At 42.4% G+C, this 24,426-nt stretch overlaps 1 protein-coding gene across 2 annotated transcripts in view; it reads right to left on the reverse strand.

The window, feature by feature from the left end:
- LOC120025169 (AP-1 complex subunit beta-1-like) overlaps positions 1–14,925 on the reverse strand; it is a 53,645-nt gene extending 38,720 nt beyond the window's left edge. The window contains exons 1-13 of one of the 2 annotated variants that reach the window (XM_038969661.1): positions 14,567–14,605; positions 12,740–12,800; positions 12,243–12,348; positions 11,891–12,026; positions 11,492–11,737; positions 11,077–11,267; positions 10,684–10,905; positions 10,084–10,204; positions 9,825–9,920; positions 7,948–8,063; positions 6,080–6,245; positions 1,919–2,017; positions 419–678 (exon numbers count right to left, since the gene is read on the reverse strand). In XM_038969661.1, coding sequence (XP_038825589.1) covers positions 419–678; positions 1,919–2,017; positions 6,080–6,245; positions 7,948–8,063; positions 9,825–9,920; positions 10,084–10,204; positions 10,684–10,905; positions 11,077–11,267; positions 11,492–11,737; positions 11,891–12,026; positions 12,243–12,348; positions 12,740–12,800; positions 14,567–14,590 — 1,844 coding nt within the window. In that variant the 5' untranslated portion in view covers positions 14,591–14,605. Of the gene's footprint in view, positions 1–418; positions 679–1,918; positions 2,018–6,079; positions 6,246–7,947; positions 8,064–9,824; positions 9,921–10,083; positions 10,205–10,683; positions 10,906–11,076; positions 11,268–11,491; positions 11,738–11,890; positions 12,027–12,242; positions 12,349–12,739; positions 12,801–14,566; positions 14,606–14,837 lie in introns of those variants that run through there. The other variant, XM_038969740.1, reaches the window with a different exon arrangement.
- Positions 14,926–24,426: the final 9,501 nt, after the last annotated feature.

Here is a 24,426-nt window from a genome sequence, read left to right on the forward strand (position 1 = left end):
CTAAAAATGTAAAGAGAAGCCTAGTCTCAGCCAAGCTAAATTATCTGGAACTCTTGATTCAATAAACCAACCCTGCTTAATAATTGGTCCTAAGGTTATTTAAGGGAACACCATTGGCACATCTTAAATGCAATGTAAAGAACAATTAAATGGCATTAAGATTGAATTTAAAATCAGCCCAGTGCTGTGTGCTGCACTTCATGTCTGCTGGGAACACAGCCTCATGTGAGATCTTTCGGACATCTCTGATTCATCGAACGTGGCTTAAGCCAGTATAAAGTAAGGTATGCTTTACACAAAGTAAAGACTGGGTGTACTCTAGGGGTAAATAACACTATTTAGGGGAATTACTCAGGTGCAAATAAGGTGTTTAGTCAGGGAAACTCAAGTGGGCCCTAAAAGTGTGTGTGTGTCTCACGATCCAGTGCGGGCGGGGAGCCTTTTGTGCATCACACCGCGGCTGCCCTCCACAAAGGCGCTGGGAGGCTTGTGGTAGACGGAGGCCAGCGTGCCGATGTGGCAGATGAGCTCCTCCAGCAGGGTGGGCTCAATCAGGTCCGTCTCCTCTGAGATCAGAGGCTTCTCGGCCAGCACCACCTCCTTGGCAGCCACAGGGTCAGTGGAGAGCAGACGCCAGTAGATGTAGCCACGGTCTCGCAGGTCCGGGTTGTCAGAGTCCTGCAGACAAGAGATTGAGAGGATGACTGATGTGGTGCATAATAAATAGTAACTGCTTCACAGACTCCGCTCTCTGCCTGTTCTTCTCACTTATGTCATGTCAGATACTAAGCAAATAATCTAAGAGTCAGGTTAGGTTCGATTCCCTGAGGGGTATAGCTAGAATAATCTACTCAGTCAATAATAAGAAAATCCAAGGGAAGATTTGAACAGCATCAGCATGGCTTAGAAGACACGCGGTACAAGGACATAAAAACCAGAACATCGGGAATATATTTTTGGTCCTGGCAGCTTCCTGGCAGTGTTGAAACTCCCCTGGCACTAAGCTCAAAAGTTAATGACAACTCCCACAGTCTGAGGAGAGAGATGAACTACTCATAAAACACACTAATAACACCCAAAACAAAAGATGTTCATCTAATGCAACACTCAAACTCAAAAACACTCCGTCTCATCAGAAATAGTAGGGTACCGTTTATGGTGACGTTGTCACACTGGCTGTCAACTTGACACATTTCAATGAGTATCCCACTTTTCATATTGCTTCAGCAGTGCTGGAATGGCTAAGCCCTATCGTCAGGCAGACGCCACACGTGAATGCGTCATTCCATTTGTGGGAGGGGGAGAATCACGAATAAAAGCAGCCATTTCAATAGCGTCCCAGCAGGCTAGTTATTTATGGAGTGAAGGACATTAGTGAGCCACAGGAAGCACAGTAAATAAAATGGTGCCCTTGTTGTCAAGTTAGTCAAGGACATCCCATAGTAATTAGACCAATAAAAGAGCTTCAAGCATTTAGACTACCCCACCAAGATCACAGCCCATCTTTTAAACTGGGTTGTTCCCATCTTTTAAACTGGGTTGTTCCCATCTTTTAAACTGGGTTGTTCCCATCAGCATTTGAGCAGAACACAATCAATCTTTATGTCCTTATTTTTGACCTTCCCTTTTTCCTGGTGTGTTGCTTGGCTAATTGGCATATTTAGGATAACACTTGAAGGTGCTCCAGACTTTCTGGAGAAAAGGGTAGCCTAGTTGTTGGAAGACAGGACTATACATCTCCCATCTCTCTTACTTTTGGGAATTCAAAGTCAAGACAATCTGGTTTCTGTTCTTCTATTGGGCAATTAGAGTGAAAACTGACATGGCCTGAAGGCCCTGGCATAAGAAGCGTTGGTGTGAGACTGTGGCTGATTAGATCCCTGCTGTTGACTGTGTGTGTGCACACCGGGACACTCACCTGTGTGGCCAGGCTTAGCACCTGCTGCACCAGCTCCTGAGTCTCAGTGGGTTTCTTCAGGAACAGCTTCACTATGGCTGTCAGCAGCTGCAGTTGCACCTGGGAAACCAGAACAGACGAGACCAGCTATAACTCACTCATACATACTACGCACACCAACTCAGCTTATAGCTACAGTTGAAGTCGGAAGTTTACATACACTATAGCCAAATACATTTAAACTCAGTTTTTCACAATTCCTGACATTTAATCCTAGTAAAGATTCCCTGTCTTTAGGTCAGTTAGGATCACCACTTTATTTTAAGAATGAGAAAATGTCAGAATAATAGTAGAGAAAATTATTTATTTAAGCTTTTATTTCTTTCATCACATTCCCAGTGGGTCATAAGTTTACATACACTCAATTAGTATTTGGTAGCATTGCCTTTAAATTGTTTAACTTGGGTCAAACATTTCAGGTAGCCTTCCACAAGCTTCCCACAATAAGTTGGGTGAATTTTGGCCCCTTCCTCCTGACAGAGCTAGTGGAACTGAGTCAGGTTTGTAGGCCTCCTTGCTCACAAACGCTTTTTCAGTTCTGCCTACAACTTTTCTATAGGATTGAGGTCAGGGCTTTGTGATGGCCACTCCAATACCATGACTTTGTTGTCCTTAAGCAACTTTACCACAACTTTGGAAGTATGCTTGGGGTCATTGTCCATTTGGAAGACCCATTTGCGACCAAGCTTTAACTTCCAGACTAATGTCTTGAGATGTTGCTTCAATATATCCACATAATATTCCTCCTCATGATGCCCTCAATTTTGTGAAGTGCACCAGTCCCTCCTGCAGCAAAGCAACCCCACAACATGATGCTGCCACCCCCGTGCTTCACGGTTGGGATGGTGTTCTTCAGCTTGCAAGCCTCCCCCTTTTACCTTCAAACATAATGTCATAATGGCCAAAGAGTTCTATTTTTGTTTCATCAGACATTTCTCCAAAAAGTAACGATCTTTGTCCCCATGTGCAGTTGCAAACCGTAGTCTGGCTTTTTTATGGCGGTTTTGGAGCAGTGGCTTCTAACTTGCTGAGCGGCCTTTCAGGTTGTCGGTATAGGACTCGTTTTACTGTGGATATAGATACTTTTGTACCGGTTTCCCCCAGCATTTTCACAGGATCCATTGCTGTTGTTCTGGGATCGACTTGCACTTTTCGCACCAAAGTACATTCATCTCTATGAGACAGAGCTTCCTGAGCGGTATGACGGCTGCGTGGTCCCATGGTGTTTATACTTGCGTACTATTGTTTGTACAGATGAACGTGGTACCTTCAGGCGTTTGGGAATTGCTCCCAAGGATGAACCAGACTTAGAGGTCTACATTTTTTTTTCTGGGGTCTTGGCTGATTTCTTTTGATTTAACCATGATGTCAAGCAAAGAGGCACTGAGTTTGAAGGTAGGCCTTGAAGTACATCCACAGGTACACCTCCAATTGACTGAAATTACGTCAATTAGCCTATCAGAAGCTTCTAAAGCCATGACATAATTTTCTGGAATTTTCCAAGCTGACCCACTGGAATTGTGATACAGTGAATTATAAGTGAAATAATCTGTCTGTAAACAATTGTTGGAAAAATTACTTGCGTCATGCACAAAGTAGAATTCCTAACCGACTTGCCAAAACTATAGTTTGTTAACAAGAAATTTGTGGAGTGGTTGAAAAACGAGTTTTAATGACTCCAACCTAAGTGTATGTAAACTTCTGACTTCAACTGTACATACATAAACTCAGCAAAAAAAGAAAACTGCCCTTTTTCAGGACCCTGTCTTTCAAAGATAATTCGTAAAAATCCTAATAACTTCACAGATCTTCATTGTAAAGGGTTTAAACACTGTTTCCCATGCTTGTTCAATGAACCATCAACAATTAATGAACATGCACCTGTGGAATGGTCGTTAAGACACTAACAGCTTACAGACTGTAGGCAATTAAGGTCACAGTTATGAAAACTTAGGACACTAAAGAGGCCTTTCTACTGACTCTGAAAAACACCAAAAGAAAGATACTCAGGGTCCCTGCTCATCTGCGTGAACGAGCCTTAGGCATGCTGCAAGGAGGCATGAGGACTGCAGATGTGGCCAGGGCAATAAATTGCAATGTCCGTACTGTGAGACGCCTAAGACAGCGCTACCGGAAGACAGGACGGACAGCTGATCGTCCTCGCAGTGGCAGACCACGTGTAACAACACCTGCACAGGATCAGTACATCCGAACAGCACACCTGCGGGACAGGTACAGGATGGCAACAACAACTGCCCGAGTTACACCAGGAACGCACAGTCCCTCCATCAGTGCTCAGACTGTCTGCAATAGGCTGAGAGAGGCTGGACTGAGGGCTTGTAGGCCTGTTGTAAGGCAGGTCCTCAACAGACATCACCGGCAACAACGATGGGCACAAACCCATCGTCGCTGGACCAGACAGGACTGGCAAAAAGTGCTCTTCACTGACGAGTCGCAGTTTTGTCTCACCAGGGGTGATGGTCGGATTCGCGTTTATCGTCGAAGGAATGAGTGTTACACCGAGGCCTGTACTCTGGAGCAGGATCGATTTGGAGGTGGAGGGGCCGTTATGGTCCGGGGCGGTGTGTCACAGCATCATCGGACTGAGCTTGTTGTCATTGCAGGCAATCTCAACGCTGTGCGTTACAGGGAAGACAACCTCCTCCCTCATGTGTTAACCTTCCTGCAGGCTCATCCTGACATGACCCTCCAGCTTGACAATGCCACCAGCCATACTGCTCGTTTTGTGTGTGATTTCCTGCAAGACAGGAATGTCAGTGTTCTGCCATGGCCAGCGAAGAGCCCGGATCTCAATCCCATTGAGCACGTCTGGTTGGATCGGAGGGTGAGGGCTAGGGCCATTCCCCCCAGAAATGTCCGGGAACTTGCAGGTGCCTTGGTGGAAGAGTGGGGTAACATCTCACAGCAAGAACTGGCAAATCTGGTGCAGTCCGTGAGGAGGAGATGCACTGCAGTACTTAATGCAGCTGGTGGCCACACCAGATACTGACTGTTACTTTAGATTTTGACCTCCCCTTTGTTCAGGAACACATTATTCCATTTCTGTTAGTCACATGTCTGTGAAACTAGTTCAGTTTGTCTCAGTTGTTGAATCTTATGTTTATTCAAATATTTAGACCTTAAGTTTGCTGAATATAAACGCAGTTGACAGTGAGAGGACGTTTCTTTTTTTGCTGAGTTTACATACATGCAGTACAAAAAAGCAGTATGTACTAAACAACATTTGCACAACACTTCAAACTAAACACGTACTCTACAAAGAGTTCGGCATGTAGCGTTTAATACTGAAAAAAATTACAACTCAACAGCCTGAACAAAAATCTCTCTCCAATGCATCAATACTATGTCTAAATCTTTACTACTAAAATGGAGCAGAATGAATTAATCTATGGCTTAGCCTGTGGTTTCCAAACAAGCAGAGCTAATCCCGAAACAAAACATGTGCAGAATACTCTAGACTACTCCGTATACATGGATCCACAGAGGAGGATATAATACCAACTGCTTCAAGGAGGAAACACTACACACTTCAATTTCTACTGTAGTGTTCCCATTAAAGTGTCATGTTTTTTCCATTATTATCATCGAGAGACTGGTTAGAAGATGACGTTTATAGGAAACAAAGACGAGGTACTTAAAATGTCTCTCCATGAGTCTACAGTTTTTCCTAACTTCATCAAAAACAGCTTGAATTCTTAAAGTAAATCAATGCTCTTTCACAAGCAGTGCCTTTAAGCGTGCCATAACCAACCAGTCAGCATCTTCATAAAGCTGCTGTTGTTGCCTCTTGATAGCTAAAACAGCAGTTATCCTGTGAGACTACAACAGCCCCTCTTTTCAAAGTCAGCCAGTCAAGTATAGGCCTACTCTCTCTTGCTATAGGCTACTAAATGTAGTCCCCCCCTCCCCCAATATCTCCCAGTATTCACAGAACGGTTCCATTGAAGCCTGTTTAGAGTGAGCAGTAAACGGCATATTGCCAGCGTCTCAAATGGCACCCTATTCCCTATGTAGTGCACTACTTTGGACCAGGGCGAATAGTGCACTATATAGGGAATAGGGTGCCATTTGGGACATGGCCCATGTGTGAGTGAGTCAGACCTGGGTGCTCTCGTCGTGGAAGCCCTCCAGGAAGCTCTCCAGCAGTTCGTCAGCGTTGTCGATCCTCTCAGCATACTCTCCTACGATCCAGATCATGGCTGCCCGGGCCTCCGGCTCATCCAGGGAGTCCAGGTTCTCACACAGCGTGGCGATCACACTCTCATACCTGGGAACAGACCATGGTTAGGAACTAATGAATCAGTACCAAGTCATTGTCCACACACAGACGGAAAAACATTTTCAAATGGGAAAATGGTTTGCAGTCATTTTGTATTTTTTTTTTCCTCGTTTTACCATATTTCTCAACTGTTGTCAGTTGAATATAAAATGTTATCGACTCTGCAGCATTCCTCAAGAATGGTATTAGCATAAATGCCAACACAGCATCTGAACAGGCTGTGCTGGAGCAGTAATGCGAGCCAAGGGCAAGGCAATAGAATCTGTTCATGCTGTTGCATAGACAAAGAAACATTTCACAGCCTCTGAAACTTCACTTCACTAAATTATAGGACTTTTATTTTGTTTTACTCTTTGCCCCTGTATTTACATGACTGCACATAATAAAATATTTTGTGGGCTTTCTTGCGAACACAATTACAAAACTTCATACTGGATGAACTGCTATTTTCTGCATCACTTTTTGCTGAAAAAAAAAGAGAAAAAAAGGGAGGGAACAGAATGTCTTTACAATAAATTACGATGATTCACTACCCAACACCTAAAAAGACCAAGAAAAGAGTTACCAAACAGGACAAACAGCAATCATCCATTCCCTGGCATAAATAGAATGTAGGAATATACAGCAACAGCTAACAAACTTAATTACAGAGTAATGCAGGTTCAATGAGTGACTCGTGGCTGTGAGGTCATGTTCAGTAAACGGCAGTCCAGTAAGTTAAGTAGGTGCAGGGTGACATGGACTGGGTTTCCAGTGGGTAGGAGGTTTGTCTGTCTATGTGGCACATGGATCCAGCCTACTGAGCCTTGATAGAGTAGGGGTCAGGCTCTGGCTGCCTCTGACTGGGGCTGCCTGGGCGTTGTCAGGGGCAGGGATTCAGCGCTACGCACTGTGGACTGACACCTTGCATAGCTATGAGTGAGAGAGGTTAGAGGAGTCTTCACTCGGCCCAAAAGCTCACTTTCATGCCTTTCACGATGAAAGCCAAGCAGAAAACCCGCTGTCAGAGTAATGAGCTTTCTCCCTACCTCTCAGGCCAAGATGTGATCTGGGTGGCAGTGAGCCGGAACAGACAGGGCTCCAGTGTGTGGGTGCGGATATGTGCGAGTATAAATGCATTTGCTAGCGCTAGTACGCTATGCTTGTCTTAAGTGACAACAGGAGAAACCATAGACCATTTTAACAAGCATGGCAATCTCTGCTGAGGTGTAATACAACCTCTGTATGACTCATTGAATATCAATCTCCCTCAAAATTGTCCATGGCTGGTTTAGTCCATCGCTATACTTCTGGTTGCCTTAAACACTAATGAGATTGCCTGTCAGATCTCAACAGCCTATCTATCTTGATGGTTGGAATGATTTCCCAGTAAACATCTTGCACACAGAAAAATAACACTACCCTACTTACATCTGTAAGTGCTTCCTGGTTAGGCTCCTTCACTGATTAACTCAGTTGTGATATACGCAGTGCCTCTTCCATCAAAGTCATTCATTTCGCCTTATAATTGTGAAACGATTGGAGGATCCATTCATAGGAAAACCAAACACAAACTGGGTTATAAGGATTGCGAGCCCTATGGGCCCGGGTCAAAAATAGTATACTATATAGTGAATTGGGTGCCATTTGGGATACAACACTGTGTAATAACCAGGCATGGACCTGACAGGACCATCAACAGGTGACCTACTTGTTTGGGTACTTGCGGAAGATGTCCTTGATGACCACGATGGCCTCCTGCACCACATAGTTGACCTTGGTCTGGATGAGGTCCAGCAGGGTGCTCACACAGCGCTCCGCTGATTGCTGACAGACAGACAGATGCTGTCAGCCAAACACAGAGCAGGCCAGAGAGACCCTACCAAATCGGCATTATTCAGGCTTTCAATAGTTATGGTGACAATCATCTGGCTTGGTCATCACAAGCATGAAAAAGCTCCAACATTTCACAGACATATATATACACTGCACAGTAAACTCATGACACACATTCATTAGGCTAGCAGTAAAACAGTACAGTTAACGTGAGGGTTTGCTGTATAGGACTTTAAAACACTATGTATATGACCTGTCATGGCCAAAAGTTTTGAGAATGTGGAAATTAATATTTGTGTCAAAGTTTGTTGCTTCAGTGTCTTTAGATATTTTTGTCAGATGTTACTATGGAATACTGAAGTATAATTACAAGCATTTCATAAGTGTCAAAGGCTTTTATTGACAATTACATGAAGTTGATGCAAAGAGTCAATATTTCCAGTGTTGACCCTTCTTTTTCAAGACCTCTGCAATCCACCCTGGCATGCTGTCAATTAACTTCTGGGCCACATCTTGACTTATGGCAGCCCATTCTTGCATAATCAATGCTTGGAGTTTGTCAGAATTTGTTTCCTGGCTATGGACCCAAAATATCGATGTTTTGTTCCGAGCCACTTAGTTATCACTTTTGCCTTATGGCAAGGTGCTCCATCATGCTGGAAAAGGCATTGTTCATCACCAAACTGTTCCTGGATGGTTGGGAGAAGTTGCTCTTGGAAGATGTGTTGGTACCATTCTTTATTCATGCCTGTGTTCTTAGGCAAAATTGTGAGTGGGCCCACTCCCTTGGCTGAGAAGCAACCCCACACATGAATGGTCTCAGGATGCTTTACTGTTGGCATGACACAGGACTGATGGTAGCGCTCACCTTGTCTTCTCTGGACAAGCTTTTTTCCGGATGCCCCAAACAATCGGAAAGGGGATTCATCAGAGAAAATGACTTTACCCCAGTCTTTAGCAGTCCAATCCCTATACCTTTTGCAGAATATCAGTTTGTCCCGATGTTTTTCCTGGAGAGAAGTGGCTTCTTTGCTGCCCTTCTTGACACCAGGCAATCCTTCAAAAGTCTTCGCCTCACTGTGCATGCAGATGCACTCACACCTGCCTGCTGCCATTCCTGAGCAAGCTCTGTACTGGTGGTGCCCCGATCACGCAGCTGAATCAACTTTAGGAGATTGTCCTGGCACTTGCTGGACTTTCTTGGGCGCCCTGAAGCCTTCTTCACAACAATTGAACCGCTCTCCATGAATTTCTTGATGATCCGATAAATGGTTGATTATAGGTGCAATCTTACTCGCAGCAATATCCTTGCCTGTGAAGCCAATTTTTTGCAAAGCAATGATGACGGCACGTGTTTCCTTGCAGGTAACCATGGTTGACAGAGGAAGAACAATGATTCCAAGCACCACCCTCCTTTTGAAGCTTCCAGACTGTTTTTCAAATTCAATCAGCATGACAGAGTGATCTCCAGCCATGTCCTCGTCAACACTCACACCTGTGTTAATGAGAGAATCACTGACATGATGTCAGATGGTCCTTTTGTGGCAGGGCTGAAATGCAGTGGAAATGTTTTTGGGGATTCAGTTCATTTGCATGGCAAAGAGGGACTGATCACACTTCATAACATTCTGGAGTATATGCAAATTGCCATCATACAAACTGAGGCAGCAGACTTTGTGAAAATTAATATTTGTGTCATTCTCAAAACTTTTGGCCACGACTGTACAGCTACATCTCCTTTCCCTCTCTCACCTCCACTTTGATGGCACAGCGGCCGATGGCTCGGACTGCCTTCCGCACAAAGTCCACATCCACCTCAGTGGCATACTCCTTCAGCTCTGCCAGCACCTAAAAAAATACACCAGCATGGGGTCACCAATACTGGCTTTCATCTTGTCTAGGAATCACATTACTGCTTGTCCATGTTACTTCTCAAATTATTACTTATTGAATTAAAAAACATGGCTTCTAAAGGTTCTAACTGTAACAGTAGTGTGTGTGTGTGGGTCACCTGGGCGATATTAGCTTGAGATGCCAGGCGGATCATGATGTCCAGTTTCTCCAGCTTGACGTAGATGGGATCGTTGTACTTCACAAAGAACACCTTCATCTCATGCTTCAGGATCTCTGGGCTGCAGAGAAAAAAGTATGATTGCCATCAATAGAACATTTATTTGTCATTTCAATAACGGTGGAATTAGCAGAATACAGCCAACACATCCAAACTATTTAATGTGCCGAGGAATCACTGGTAGCGTCCCAAATGGCACCCTATTCCATATATAGTGCACTACTTTGGACCAGGGCCCAGGTCAAAATATGTGCACTATATAGGGCAAGGTTCTCCAACCCTGTTCCTGGAGAGCTACCGTCCTGTAGGTTCACGCCAACCCGTATTTAGCGTACCTGATTCTAATAGTTGGTTGATAAGCAGAATCAGGTTAGTTACAACTGGGGTTGGAGTGAAAACCTACAGGAGGGTAGCTCTCCAGGAACAGGGTTGGAGAGCCCTGATATAGGGACGAGAGCGCTATTAGGACAGCACACACACTGAATAACTGTATTAAGCTGCGACACTCATTTCTGCTGGTAGTCCCTCTGTCCCTCCTACCGTTTCTGTACGATGAGGTTGATGTTCCTCAGGGCCACGTACTGCAGCTCGGGCTCTGCAGACAGCAGGGTGACCAGGGGCGGGGCCAGCTTCTTCAGCAGGGTGCCATAGTAGTCCAGGTCCTTAGGAAGCATCTCCATGAACTTCATCAGCACCTTGACAGCCGACAGCACCACCGCAGAGTTGGCATGGGACAGACGGGGGGTCACCCGCTCACAGATACTACAGAATGAGAGGGAGGACAGAGATGAGACAAGAGACGAGTACAGATAGAGGGAAGGAGAGAGTGGGGAAATGTACACTTCATATACAGCAGATGGACGTGGACACTGACAGGGAGAATCAGTGTGTCAGATAAAGCAATAAACTAGGAGGCATCCGGTGCTTTCTGACCTCTGGGACTCGCGGTCGTCGCGAGGGGTGTAGTTGGCCAGGCAGTCCAGAATGAAGATCTGACCCCACTCGGTGCACTCGTTGAGGGCCGTCAGCAGCTTGTTGATGGACTGGGGGTTCAGGTCCAGCAGATTACTGTTAGGGTGGGACTCTGCAATCTCAGACAGGGCTGCCACAGCATTCGCAACCACCTGAAAGAGAAGGAGAGGGCCAGAAAGTGGGCAAGTTAGACTGCAAGAGCACATATCTCATTGCAGCCCACTAGGGTAACAGAGGTCATTCATTGCCGAATGGCAGCCATGACACTTCCCCACACCTCTCATTCTTGAAAAGTAGGACTTTAGTTCTAGAGCCAGTAGGCTAACCCAAGGTCAGGTAGTCTAGCAGGCTGGTCACCCTGCCATGGGAGCCTCACCATAGGGTTGGAGTCAGAGATAAGGTCCTTGAGGGTGTCCAGGAAGCCCTGGTCCTCCACCAGCTGGGCATTGATGTCATGGAGCTTAGCCACACACACAGCTGCAGTCTTCCTCACGTAGGGGTCCTCGTCCTTCAGACATTTCCTCAGAGGCTCACACAGGTACTCAGTGATCTTGTCCACGCGGATGCAGCCCATAGTACGCACAGCCAGGGCCCGGATCAGTGGGTTAGGGTCCTCACAGTCCTGAAGGGGGAGGAGAGTCTCTATGTTAGTTTTCACACACTGAGGAGTATTGAGATGTCGCTACCAGTCCTCTAACTTAACAGACAGTGAGAAAACCCTTTAGAGCAATAGGTCAATACTGTTTGTCGGACCTGCCCTGGTTTTGTGCTTTACCTTGACGAAGGTGTTGACAGCCATGATGGCCATGTCGGGCTGGCTCTTGGCATAGTTCATCAGGTACAGGTAGACTAGCTTCTTCAGCTCCAGGTTGTCAGTCTGCATGCAGTTCACCACATCTGGAAACAGGGCACTGGGGGAGGGGGAGCCATAGATCATGAGGATCTATGAAATCAGCTACTAGTGAATTATAGGATCTCTATGTGGGAGCAGAGTCAGGATGGGCCATAAATATTGACCACATTCTCACATGTTCAGAGATGACACAGTGCCATCTGAGGGTGGCAATGGACAATGTTATAGCGCATCTTTTGACCATGAGTTTCTGACATCGTCTAACAGGATTCACCTGACATCTTTCCCAACGGTCATGGAGGCAATGACCTTCTTCACAGCCTCCTTCTTCTTCTCCTTCTTATCGCTGTTCAGCTCGGCTTTCAGCTCAAAGATCTCTCCTGCGCACACATGAAAACGGAACATAACAGATAGCAGAAGTGTGTGTACGTGGAGTAGTCATACATAATGCGGCAGATCAAGACTGGTATATATAACCAGTCACTGTAGGGTGCCCTGCATATAACCAGACACGACACGAACACGTTAATTATTATAGAGATTAGGTTGACATAGAGCTGTTTAAACAGTTTGTGGTTGGGAGACATTTTTTTTTCTATAACATTTTCTAGGTCTCCCTGACTGATTACACAACATTTGGATTAGTGCCTAAAAACAAGTCATGATTCATGACTAATATGACAAGAGTAGCCTAAAGCTGAGCTCTGAATAAAGGTTAACAATAAATAGGCCAACTTGAAATTCACTTTGGAAAGTAATAAGTAATAAGACCTTTCTTTGTAGTGGTGAAATACTTGGAGTCTGTCATCTTGGATCCAAATTGTCGGTTCTCCTGCAAGGGAACGAGAGAGAAAAACTTGTTTTCCCTAAAAGGAGAGGGATCCACAAAGGAGACAGGAAACTGTAAAAGTGCAAGTGTAGGCAAAATAGGAGGACGTTCTTTCTTCCATCACTTGGACACTTGGCTGTGATGTTTTTCTATGAGATAACACAATGGACAATGTGTAAAAACACATTGGTCGACTAAAAAACAGCACATACTCAAATCAGCCAGCCTGACTGGTGGTGTCCTCTGGGGTCTACAGAATCTCAGTATGCAGCCCTGGAGCCCTGCAGCGCACAGCACTATCCATTTCCTGTTGTTGAATTCCACTTTATCCTTTATGCTAAAGGTCTTCCCACAAAAACTAAAAAACACTACTCTATACTAAAAAGCAACACTGAAAGTAGCAGGCTTTGAAAGTAACAACGCTGTGAAAACAAAAGCATTTGTCTCTTATTTCACTGAACCCCCCCCAACTTTAGAACAATATGATGAGTTTTGGCAATGTGTCTCACATGTTGATGCAATATGAATGGTGCTGTAGCAGTCAGTGCGTTGACTCCATTGACCATTTCATCAATCATCATTAACGCCCAGTATTAATACTTTTTTTTCTGCACAAGGTAGCTCTATAGACGTCAATGTAAAGTTTGACTGTATGAACAAAAAAACAAAAATGCCACTACTACCACCATGTTATCACACCCTGCTCCCACAGTGATAACGCAGAGAGCACAATGCCTGTTGAGAGGCCGTCTGGATGGGCAAAGAGAACAATGACAGGTGGAAGATAAATGTTGCTGCCCACCGCCCTGTCACACTGGCTGGACAAGTTTCTAAATTGCAGTGCTGTGTGGTGGTGGTTCATTTGACAGGACCCTCAAATTCCCTGGGACTAAAAGTCACTACTCTGAGATTAGATTTAGCTCAAACCCTGATAGAGTAATGTTAGCTAAAATGTTATAGTTTGAGGTGCATGAATAAAATGTGTTACCTACATTCAAATGTGTAGGAACTGTATTACTACTGTATCATGACCACCAGATCTGTGGCCCTTTGGGAACAAATATATGAACTGAGTATGCTCACAGTAATGCATAATTGCTGTGTTATGGAAAATAACTGGCAGTCAACAGCCAGCTGTCATAATGCAAATGTTGCCTCAACACAGACTGCCTTTGCATCTAACGTTAGCATTAAGTCAATTATTCAAAGATACAAGTTGCTGTAAATTAATCACTATTTTTTAACAACTAGTTAGCTAGTTTTCAAAGGTTTAGTAAAGGAGTTGAAACTAACAAACAATGCGTGGCATCTGACAGAGAACAGGAGCCATTCGACAGCTGTCAAAATCAAGCGTTTGACCGATTGTTATTAAACTTACCTAACTTACCTAACTGTTAACTAGCTAGGTTGCTAATAGTGTTAGCTAGATGGCACGCTAGCTGCTTAGCTACAACAGATGCTAGTTTAATAAACCCGGGGCCATAACATATTGAAATACCCTGTAAATTAGCTACTTATGTGGATAAGGTACAATGTTAAAAGCCCTGGCAAAATATGATCATCATAACTAACTAGTTACACGTTTTCACACTTCCTCATTGTGATTACTAACTAACATTAGCCAACATTTAGCTAGTTAGCCAGAATGGTTAGCATTACCTCGGCTCTGCTCTCATTCACCTCAAAAGCTAACTTGTATCAAGACAAATGGAATGGCACAAATTAGATTTTAAACATAGTTATCTTTCTAACTTCGATTGATCACTCACGCATAATTGATTAGCCCACTCCATGTTTGTTTGCTGAATGAACCTGCTGCTCAACGACTGTACAATTTGCTAAGCTAGCTGATGCTCTGCAGTCTGGCTAAAGAAATGACCTTCTAATGTAGGGGCTTAAGGAAGCATTTGCCGGGATAGTTAAGCTCTTAATCTATCGACCTATTTTCAAATCCAACTCCACAGAATGAACGTACCTACTGAAGTTAAAATTAGACACGACACAGAGTAAAATGGAACATAAAATCGACAGACAGCTTACCGTGGCGAAGTGTGTTTAATTTGTCCTGGCTTCGTTCGTTCCCTCCCACTTGAAAATCGCCATCATATGTTGTTTTTTTACTTCCGACTTCCGTAATAAGGTTATTACGCTTCAATGGGACAGAAGTCCGTGTGTTTTGGGGATTCTGGATGACGAGACAGCTAGCAACAATTACAATAAGCGGGGAATCGTAGCTGGCTTGTTTCATCTTGTTCTTTTTTAACTAGGCAAGTCAGTTAAGAACAAGTGCTTATTTAGAATGACACCTAGGAACAGTGGGTTAACTGCCTTGTTCAGGGGCAGAACAACATATTTTTTACCGTGTCAGCTCAGGGATTCAATCTAGCAACCTTCTGGTTACTGGCCCAACGCTAGGCTACCTGCCACTCCAACATGATACCATGTCTTGTTTTGAGGTGTTTTGATTGATGTCATGTCTAATCTAATATGGCTAAAATTCACTAGCTTAGCTAACCATCAGCTGTAACAATGTATTTGAGAGACAAGTGCTCATTGTGCACATTTATTCATGTTTTCAATAAACATTGGAAATAAATTGTTGACAACATGTAAACTATATTTTAAGCCAACCCCATCTGTTTTACCCCATAGTTGGGCATGCATTGGTTTTGTAGCCAAACTACCAACCCATCTATATGAACATGACTCATTTGGTGAGAATAATATCTTTCTTCAATTAACTAGGATATCAGATCACTATTTTCACATGATATACACTGAACAAAAATATACACGCAACATGTAAAGTGTTGGTCCCATGTTTCATGAGCTGAAATAAAAGATCCCAGACATTTTCCATATGCACAAAAAGCTTATTTCTCTCTACTTTTGTGCACAAATTGGTTTACATCCCTGTTAGTGAGCATTTCTCCTTTGCCAAGATAATCCATCCCCCTGACAGGTGTGGCATATCAAGAAGCTGATTATACAACATGACAATGCTGGGGACAATAAAAGGCCACTCTAAAATGTGCAGTTTTGTCACACAATGCCACAGATGTCTTAAGTTTTGAGGGAGTGTGGAATTTGCATGCTGACTGCAGGAATGTCCACCAGCGCTAGCTGTTGCCAGATATTTTTATGTTAATTTCTCTACCATAATCTGCCTCTAACATCATTTTAGAGAATTTGGCAGTATGTCCAAGCGGCCTCACAACCTCAGACCACGTGCATGGCGTTGTGTGGGCGAGCGGTTTGCTCATGTCAACGTTATGAACGTTATGAACGCCATCACCTCAGGTTTCAGCATGATAATACACAGCCCCATGTGGCAAGGATCTGTACACAATTCCTGGAAGCTGAAAATGTCCCAGTTCTTCCATGGTCTGCATACTCACCAGACATGTCACCCATTGAGCATGTTTGGAATGCTCTAGATCGACGTGTACGACAGCGTGTTCCAGTTCCCGCCAATATCCAGCAACTTTCGCAAAGCCATTGAAGAGGAGTGCGACAACATTCCACAGGCCACAGTCAACAGCCTGATCAATGCAAAGGAGATGCGTCGAGCTGCATGAGGCAAATGGTGGTCACACCAAATACTGACTGGTTTTCTGATCCATGCCCCTACTTATTTTAAGGCATCTGTGACCGACCAATGCATATCTGTATTCCCAGTCATGTGAAATCCATAGATTAGGGCCTAATTTATTTATTTCAATTGACTGATTTCCTTGTAAGAACTGTAACTCAGTAAAATCTTTGAAATTGTTGCATGTTGCGTTTGTATTTTTGTTCAGTATAGACCAATCAGTCCATTTTCTTGAACAACTAGATATATGCCCAAACTGAGATGGAGCCTGATCACAGTATGATTTAAAAATATGGAAGAAATTGATCTGGATAACAAATCTCTCCCTCACACATACACACATCGCACTGAGCACGGACCGACGCCGAAGTCTCTTGGATGTATTTTTTCAGTCCTGTCTATGATTGGTTCAGATTTGATCTAGTCTGGTCCGGACCAAATCTGAACCGATCTTAGACGTCTATGTTTTGTTCAGATTTAGTCCAGTCTGGACCGGCCTTGATTTGGCTCAACAATAGATGTCTATGTTTGGTCCAGTCCGGACTTGAGTTGGCCTAAACATAGACATCTATGATTGGTTCAGATTTGATCTGGTCCAGACAGCACAGTACATCACATACAATACAGTAGAACACAGCAGAGTACAGTACATTAAAGAAAAATAGTAAAATACAGTAGAGGACAGTACAATATCCTACTGAACTGTACTCTACTGAATTAAACTCTACTGTATTCAACTACTGTCCTGTACAATACTACTCTGCTCTACAGTACTGAACTGTGCCTTACTGTTCAAACTTCTGAAACATAGCCTAGACATCTATGACTAGTAAAGATTTGGTAGTTGTTTTGGGGGCAAAGCTCATTAGAATTATACCCAGCATGCTTTGCAAGTTTTTTTTACATTTCGGTCATTCAGCGGATGCTTTTATCCAGAGTGACGTACAGTCAGTGCATTCAACTAAGGTATACAGTGCATTAGGAAACTATTCAGACCCCTTGACTTTTTTCACATTTTGTTACGTTACAGCCTCATTCTAAAATTGATTAAATTGTTTCCCCCCCTCAATCTACAAACAATACCCTATAATGACAAAGCAAAAACAGGTTTTTAGAAATGTTTGCAAATGTATTAATAATAAAAACTGAAATATCACATTTGCATAAGTATTCAGACCCTTTACTCAGTACTTTGTTAAAGCACCTTTGGCAGCGATTACAGCCTCAAGTCTTCTTGGGTAAGACGCTTCTCTGCAGATCCTCTCAAGCTCTGTCAGGTTGGATGGGAGCGTCGCTGCACAGCTATTTTCAGGTCTCTCCAGAGATGTTTGATCGGTTTCAAGTCCGGACTCTGGCTGGGCCACTCAAGGACATGTCCCAAAGCCACACCTGCGCTGTCTTGGCTGTGTGCTTAGGGTCGTTGTCCTGTTGGAAGGTGAACCTTCGCTCCAATCTGAGATCCTGAGCGCTCTGGAGCAGGTTTATCAAGGATTGCCCTGTACTTTTCTGTTCATCTTTCCCTCAATCCTGCCTAGTCTCCCAGTCCCTGCTGCTGAAAAACATCCCCACAGCATGATGCTGCCACCACCATGTTTCACCGTAGGGATGGAGCCAGGTTTCCTCCAGACGTGGCACTTGGCATTCAGGCCAAAGAGTTCAATCTTGGTTTCATCAGACCAGATAATCTTGTTTCTCATGGTCTGAGAGTCCTTGAGGTGCCTTTTAGCAAACTCCAACCAGGCTGTCATGTGCCTTTTACTGAGGAGTGTCTTCCGTTTGGCCACTCTACCATAAAGGCCTGATTGGTGGAGTGCTGCATTGATGGTTGTCCTTCTGGAAGGTTCTCCCATCTCCACAGAGGAACTCTGTAGATCTGTCAGAGTGACCATCAGGTTCTTGGTCACCTCCTTGACCAAGTCCCTTCTCCACCGATTGCTCAGTTTGGCCGAGCGGACAGCTCTTGGAAGAGTCTTTGTGGTTCCAAACTTCTTCCATTTAAGAAAGATAGAGACCACTGTTCTTGGAGACCTTCAATGCTGCAGACATTTTTGGTACCCTTCCCCAGATCTGTGCCTCGACACAATCCTGTCTCAGAGCTCTATGGACAATTCCTTCAACCTCATTTCTTGGTTTTTGCTCTGACATGCACTGTCAACTGTGGGACCTTATATAGACAGGTGTATGCATTTCCAAATCATGTCCAATCAATTGAATTTACCACAGTTGGACTCCAATCAAGTTGTAGAAACATCTCAAGAATGATCAATGGAAATTGGATGCACCTGAGCTCAATTTCGAAGGCCCATAGCAAAGGCTCTGAATACATATGTAAATAAGGTATTTCTGTTTTTTATTTGTAATACATTTGCAAGAATTTCTAAACAGTTTTTTCTCTGTCATTATGGGTGGGGTATTGTGTATAGATTGATTAAATGAAATGTTTTCTTCATCAATTTTAAAATAAGGCTGTAATGTAACAAAATGTGGAACATGTCAAGGGGTCTGAATACTTTCCGAATGCACTGTATAAACAACAACATATCACAGTCATAACAAGAACATTTCTGTAACAGTTACGGAGAATGTTATTGTAGTTGAAGTGGTATTGGTTTATTTTATAGGCTGGACTACTTTGAACATCTTCGCTGCCAGTTTAAAAGCTTTGGGAAAAGCTAACATAAGTGCACGTGACAGATGGGAGCGATAGTAAATATTCTGTAGCAATCTTCAATTGGTTCCTATTTCCATATTGCGTTCCTATATTAAATGGATTTAAAAAAAAACAGGATTTTGATATAATGCTTACTTCATTGACAATGTATGTGCAGTTGAAATTTGGCCATAGAATCAATGACAATAAAATATGTATTTACATATTCTGGAAGAAAAAAAATATTTTCAACGTCCAGGAAATAAGCATTTTCAACATCCGGAAATTATGTATTTTCTATGGGACGCCGTTTGGGTCTTTGTGTGTCAAAAAGATACATGTCAAATCATTTGACACGTCAGCAAGCCAAGCGTCACCACTACTATCAACAGCACTGTCAAAGATGTACAAAAAACTCTGCAAACACCGGCCACGAACGATGTATTTAAATTACCGCGTTGGTAATAAAGCATTATTTGTTCGACGGCAACTTTTGGTGTAAATTAGCTAGCACCAATACAACCAGACTGAAAACAATGACAAGTAGAAACGGACCGGGTTATGTGTTGTGATGCTAGCCACAACAAGGATTAGGCACAATCGTGGAATTTGCGGTTTGCCTTCAAAATAAAAGTACCTATTTGAAAGTGATGCAGTTGGCGGAATCATGCCATATTTAGACTAGATAATGTTTAAACAAGGTTGTGACATATGAAATACGAGTGATAGTGTAATCCATGTGTAATAACTACGTAAAAAATTATGAACGCGTTAAATTATTGTGTGACGTGCAGTCATATTCAGGTCCTGATTGGTCAACAAGCTTATTTGACACGTCAAATAGTGTTATTTGACGTGTATATTTTTTGACACGCAAAGACCCAAACGGCGTTCCATCATTTTCTGGATAAATCGGAACCTAAAATGAACCTTACTTCAACGTCTGGAAGATACTTATTTTAAACATAATTTTGTTTACTGGGGACACACATGCGGCACATGTATAAAACTAAAGAAGTATGAAAACGCTTCTCCCTTCATTCTCTTTATCTTCTCTGGAGTTTTACGGTGGTTTGCACGAAGGCTATATAGACTTTCTAGTTTCATTTAAAAAGATGATTCTAACCTCAGTCACTACTGGAATAATTAGAGGTCTTTTCACCACAATTTCACTACCCTGAAAGTTGTAATCAATCAACAACAAAACATGCAGTTAATAAAAGACCATACAAAATGTATAAACAAAATCAAAGGAACATATTTTATTACAAGAACAACTTGACAGCAATTCATTTTCAAGGAACAAATGAAGTCTTGGTATTGCAGTATTGCTATTTAATACAGACAAATTGCACAATGTCAAGCACTCTTCAGTACATTTATTAAGTCATTGTTTGATAGAAGATAACATCAGCAGATAACGCTTAAACACTGAAATAAATTCAAATGAACATTCAAAATGTATGTTATGATCAGTTTCATTTCATTACTTTGTGTTATGCCATTTAGACATAGATTTCAGAGAGATAAAAAGGGAGCTCAAAAGAGAGAGAGAGAAAGTTCTGGAATTTACAAAGCAGCATTTGACAAACAAAAACCAAGCACACAATGTAAGAGTTGACATGCAACTTTGCACACTAAGATAATTTTTTTACCAAATAATAATTTTGCAATCATAGTTGAATTGGCAAATTCAATCATTGGCCTATGGTTTTCTTAATGTCACAAACATGTAAAACTACTGGTAAAACCTGTCACCTGCTAACTCATGCATGTTTTAATATTTTAAACATATTACATAATTGAACAATTTAATTGAAAATAAAACACATATAGACATCTTTTTTTTAAAGACAGCTACACGTGAAAGCAATGAAATGAAAAGGTTGATCAACTTCTCATTGGTCAGAGAAGAGAGAAAATGTACGTTGGCTAATAATGCAAACAGAGCCTTTATGGCAGTGGAGGTTTAACTATGTTTGAACTGTATCTTTGAGCAGTTAAAAGCCTAGGCTGTGTGTAGGTTGGCTCATTCCTGTGTAGTCATCAACAAAACCTTTGACCCTCTTGGATTGGCTATATTCATTGCTGGAGTGTTCCCTTTATATGGCAAATAAATTCAGATTCTGGATCTTTTAAAAGCATAACAGCTTCTGCTGTATTTTCTATTTGGTTGATGTGTGGACATTAATTGGCAAGATAAAACATGTTAAAAGCAAATCTTTTAACAATCAAAATCCCCAAGTCAAAGACAAAAATACATGAAAACTTCCTCAGAAATGGTCTCAACTGTCTGCAGAGATTGGATTAGGTCCCTGGAACCTTGTGCATTACTAAACTATTGGCTCTGGCTAAAACCATTATGATAATCGAGAGCCACAGTTCTAACACCATTTTTTCATGTATTTTTTTATAACTTATTTTGGGCTCTCATTGGCTTTAGATTCTACATACAGTGTTGTTTTTCACTTAGAGCCCCACCCGTCACTCGAGACCAATTCATAAATAAACAAGACCAACAACATCCCTCCCTGCTTTTCTTCAACTCTACCCACATTCCCATTGACACCTGGTACATAATCCTATACAGAATGTACACTTCGATTCAGTTTACTGAAAGACGTACACACACAAACAAACTCTTTCCACTCGGCTTGTGCCATCCATTTACTGAAAACCCACTGCAGCACAGTCCCTGTCATTCCACTGTGAAGGAATTTCATTCAAATGAGAACATATTTTTTCAACCACTAGATGTCACTAAATATCCTTTGATGAGAGAGTGGTTTGTCTACGTATCTATCATACAAATCCATTGCAAATAATATGGTGCTTTTTATTGAATGTTTTTGGGCAATTCTACATTGAGAAAAAAACTGATGGTGATGACAATGAATTCACACTCAAGAGTGAATGGGTGTTGTTGGGCACCAACGTTCTCAAACCACACTCACACACACATTTTAAGGCCAAGGGAATTGTCAAGGCATTTCCAACAGCAATATTGCATAGCTAAGGCAGCATAAAACCCCATACAGTGAATATTTACACATTTCATAATTCATTTTTGTTATATACACTATACCCACATCTTTATGCAAGTATACATGTACAGTGGCAAGAAAAAGTATGTGAACCCTTTGGAATTACCTGGATTTCTGCATAAATTGGTCAAGAAATTTGATCTGATCTTCATCTAAGTCACAACAATAGACAAATACAGTCTGCTTAAACTAATAACACACAAACAATTATACGTTTTCATGTCTTTATTGAACACACTGTGCAAACATTCACAGTGCAGGGTGGAAAACGTATGTGAACGCTTGGATTTAATAACTAGTTGACCCTCCTTTGGCAGTAATAACCTCAACCAAACATTTTCTGTAGTTGCGGATCAGACCTACACAACAGTCAGGAGGAATTTTGGACCATTCCTCTTTACAAAACTGTTTCCGTTCCACAATATTCTTGGGATGTCTGGTGTGAACTGCTCTCGAGGTCATGCCACAGCATCTCAATCGGTTTGAGATCAGGACTCCGACAGGGCCACTCCAGAAGGCGTATTTTCTTCTGTTGAAGCCATTCTGTTGTTGATTTACTTCTGTGTTTTGGGTCGTTGTCCTGTTGCATCACCCAACTTCTGTTGAGCTTCAATTGGCGGACAGAGCCTTACATTCTCCTGCAAAATGTCTTGATAAACATGGGAATTCATTTTTCCGTCAATGATAGTGTAGCAAGCTGTCCAGGCCGAGGCCTGGTGAGCTGTTTCTCCAGTGTTGTGTGTTCCTTCAAAACAACTCAACTTTAGTTTCATCTGTCCACAGAACTACTGGAACATTCAGGTGCTCTTTTGCATACCTCAGATGTGCAGCAATGGTTTTTTTGGACAGCAGTGGCTTCTTCCGTGGTGTCCTCCCATGAACACCGTTCTTGTTTAGTGTTTTACATATCGTAGACTCGTCAACAGAGATGTTAGCATGTTCCAGAAATTTCTGTAAGTCTTTAGCTGACACTCTAGGATTATTCTTAACCTCATTGAGCATTCTGTGCTGTGCTCTTGCAGTCAGCTTTGCAGGACGGCCACTCCTAGGGAGAGTAGCAACAGTGCTGAACTTTCTCCTTTTATAGACAATTTATCTTACCATGGACTGATGAACATCAAGGCTTAAGAGATACTTTTGTAACCCTTTCCAGCTTTATACAAGTCAACAATTCTTAATCTTAGGTCTTCTGAGATCCCTTTTGTTCGAGGCATGGTTCACATCAGGCAACGCTTCATGTGAATAGCAAACTCACTTTTTGTGAGTGTTTTTATATTGCAGGGCAGCTCTAACCAACATCTCCAATCTCATTGATTGGACTCCTGGTTATCGGAGTCCTGACTCCAATTAGCTTTTGTAGAAGTCATTACCCTAGGGGTTCACATACTTTTCCCAACCTACACTGTGAATGTTTAAATTATGTATTCAATATAGACAAGAAAAATACTATAATTTGTGTATTATTAGTTTAAGCACACTGTGTTTGTCTATTGTTGTGACTTAGAGGAAGATCAGATCAAATTTGTTGATCAATTTATGTAGAAATCCAGGTAATTCCAAAGGGTTCACATACTTTTTCTTGCCACTGTATATACACATGTACACATTTATGCATATTCATCCACTTTTGTATACATATTTTAGTGTTGATTTCCAAGTTCAGATAACTCTTGATCATTGGAAGTATTCAACATTGCTGTTTCAGTGACAATGACACATAATCATCTTACTCTTACCCCAGACTGCAGTTAACACATAGAAAATGCTTTGTATATTTTCACACTAAAAGCTCAAAAAACAGACATCACTCAATCATGGCCATATGGATTGGCAGTGAGAAAGTGACATCATACATGTATGGCAATGAACAACTCAGGATGCAGGGGGTTGGTGGCGGAAGGTGAGTAGCAGTGCACATATGGAATATGTAGTGTATATAAAGTCCAAAAGACTGTTATTTGTGAACATTGTACAGTAAAGTATCGTAGAGTATTGTTTTTATATATGAGTCCAAAACAGATTAGATCTGTAAAGATGTCCACAGAAGGGGGGTAACTAGCAGAGGGTGAGTGGCAGTACGTAGAATGAGAGCAAGAAAGTATATTTTACAGCGCTGCTCGCCTCACCAGTATTTTAACGATCAAAGCGGACAGAGATGCTGTGGCATACACTGTCCACTAGAGGGAGCCAGTCCAGTTGACTTGATGACGCTTGTGATTCACTGCTCCTGCCTGGGGTTCTTTCCTCTTCCTCGGCCCTGGCACTTCTTCATGCCCCTCAGTGATGCATATAACAGCACATATGTTCTCTCTCTCTCTCTCTTTCTCTCTGTATGGCAGCAAA

The sequence above is a fragment of the Salvelinus namaycush genome, chromosome 1 (assembly GCF_016432855.1).
Source record: "Salvelinus namaycush isolate Seneca chromosome 1, SaNama_1.0, whole genome shotgun sequence".
NCBI classification, from domain to species: Eukaryota; Metazoa; Chordata; class Actinopteri; order Salmoniformes; family Salmonidae; genus Salvelinus; species Salvelinus namaycush.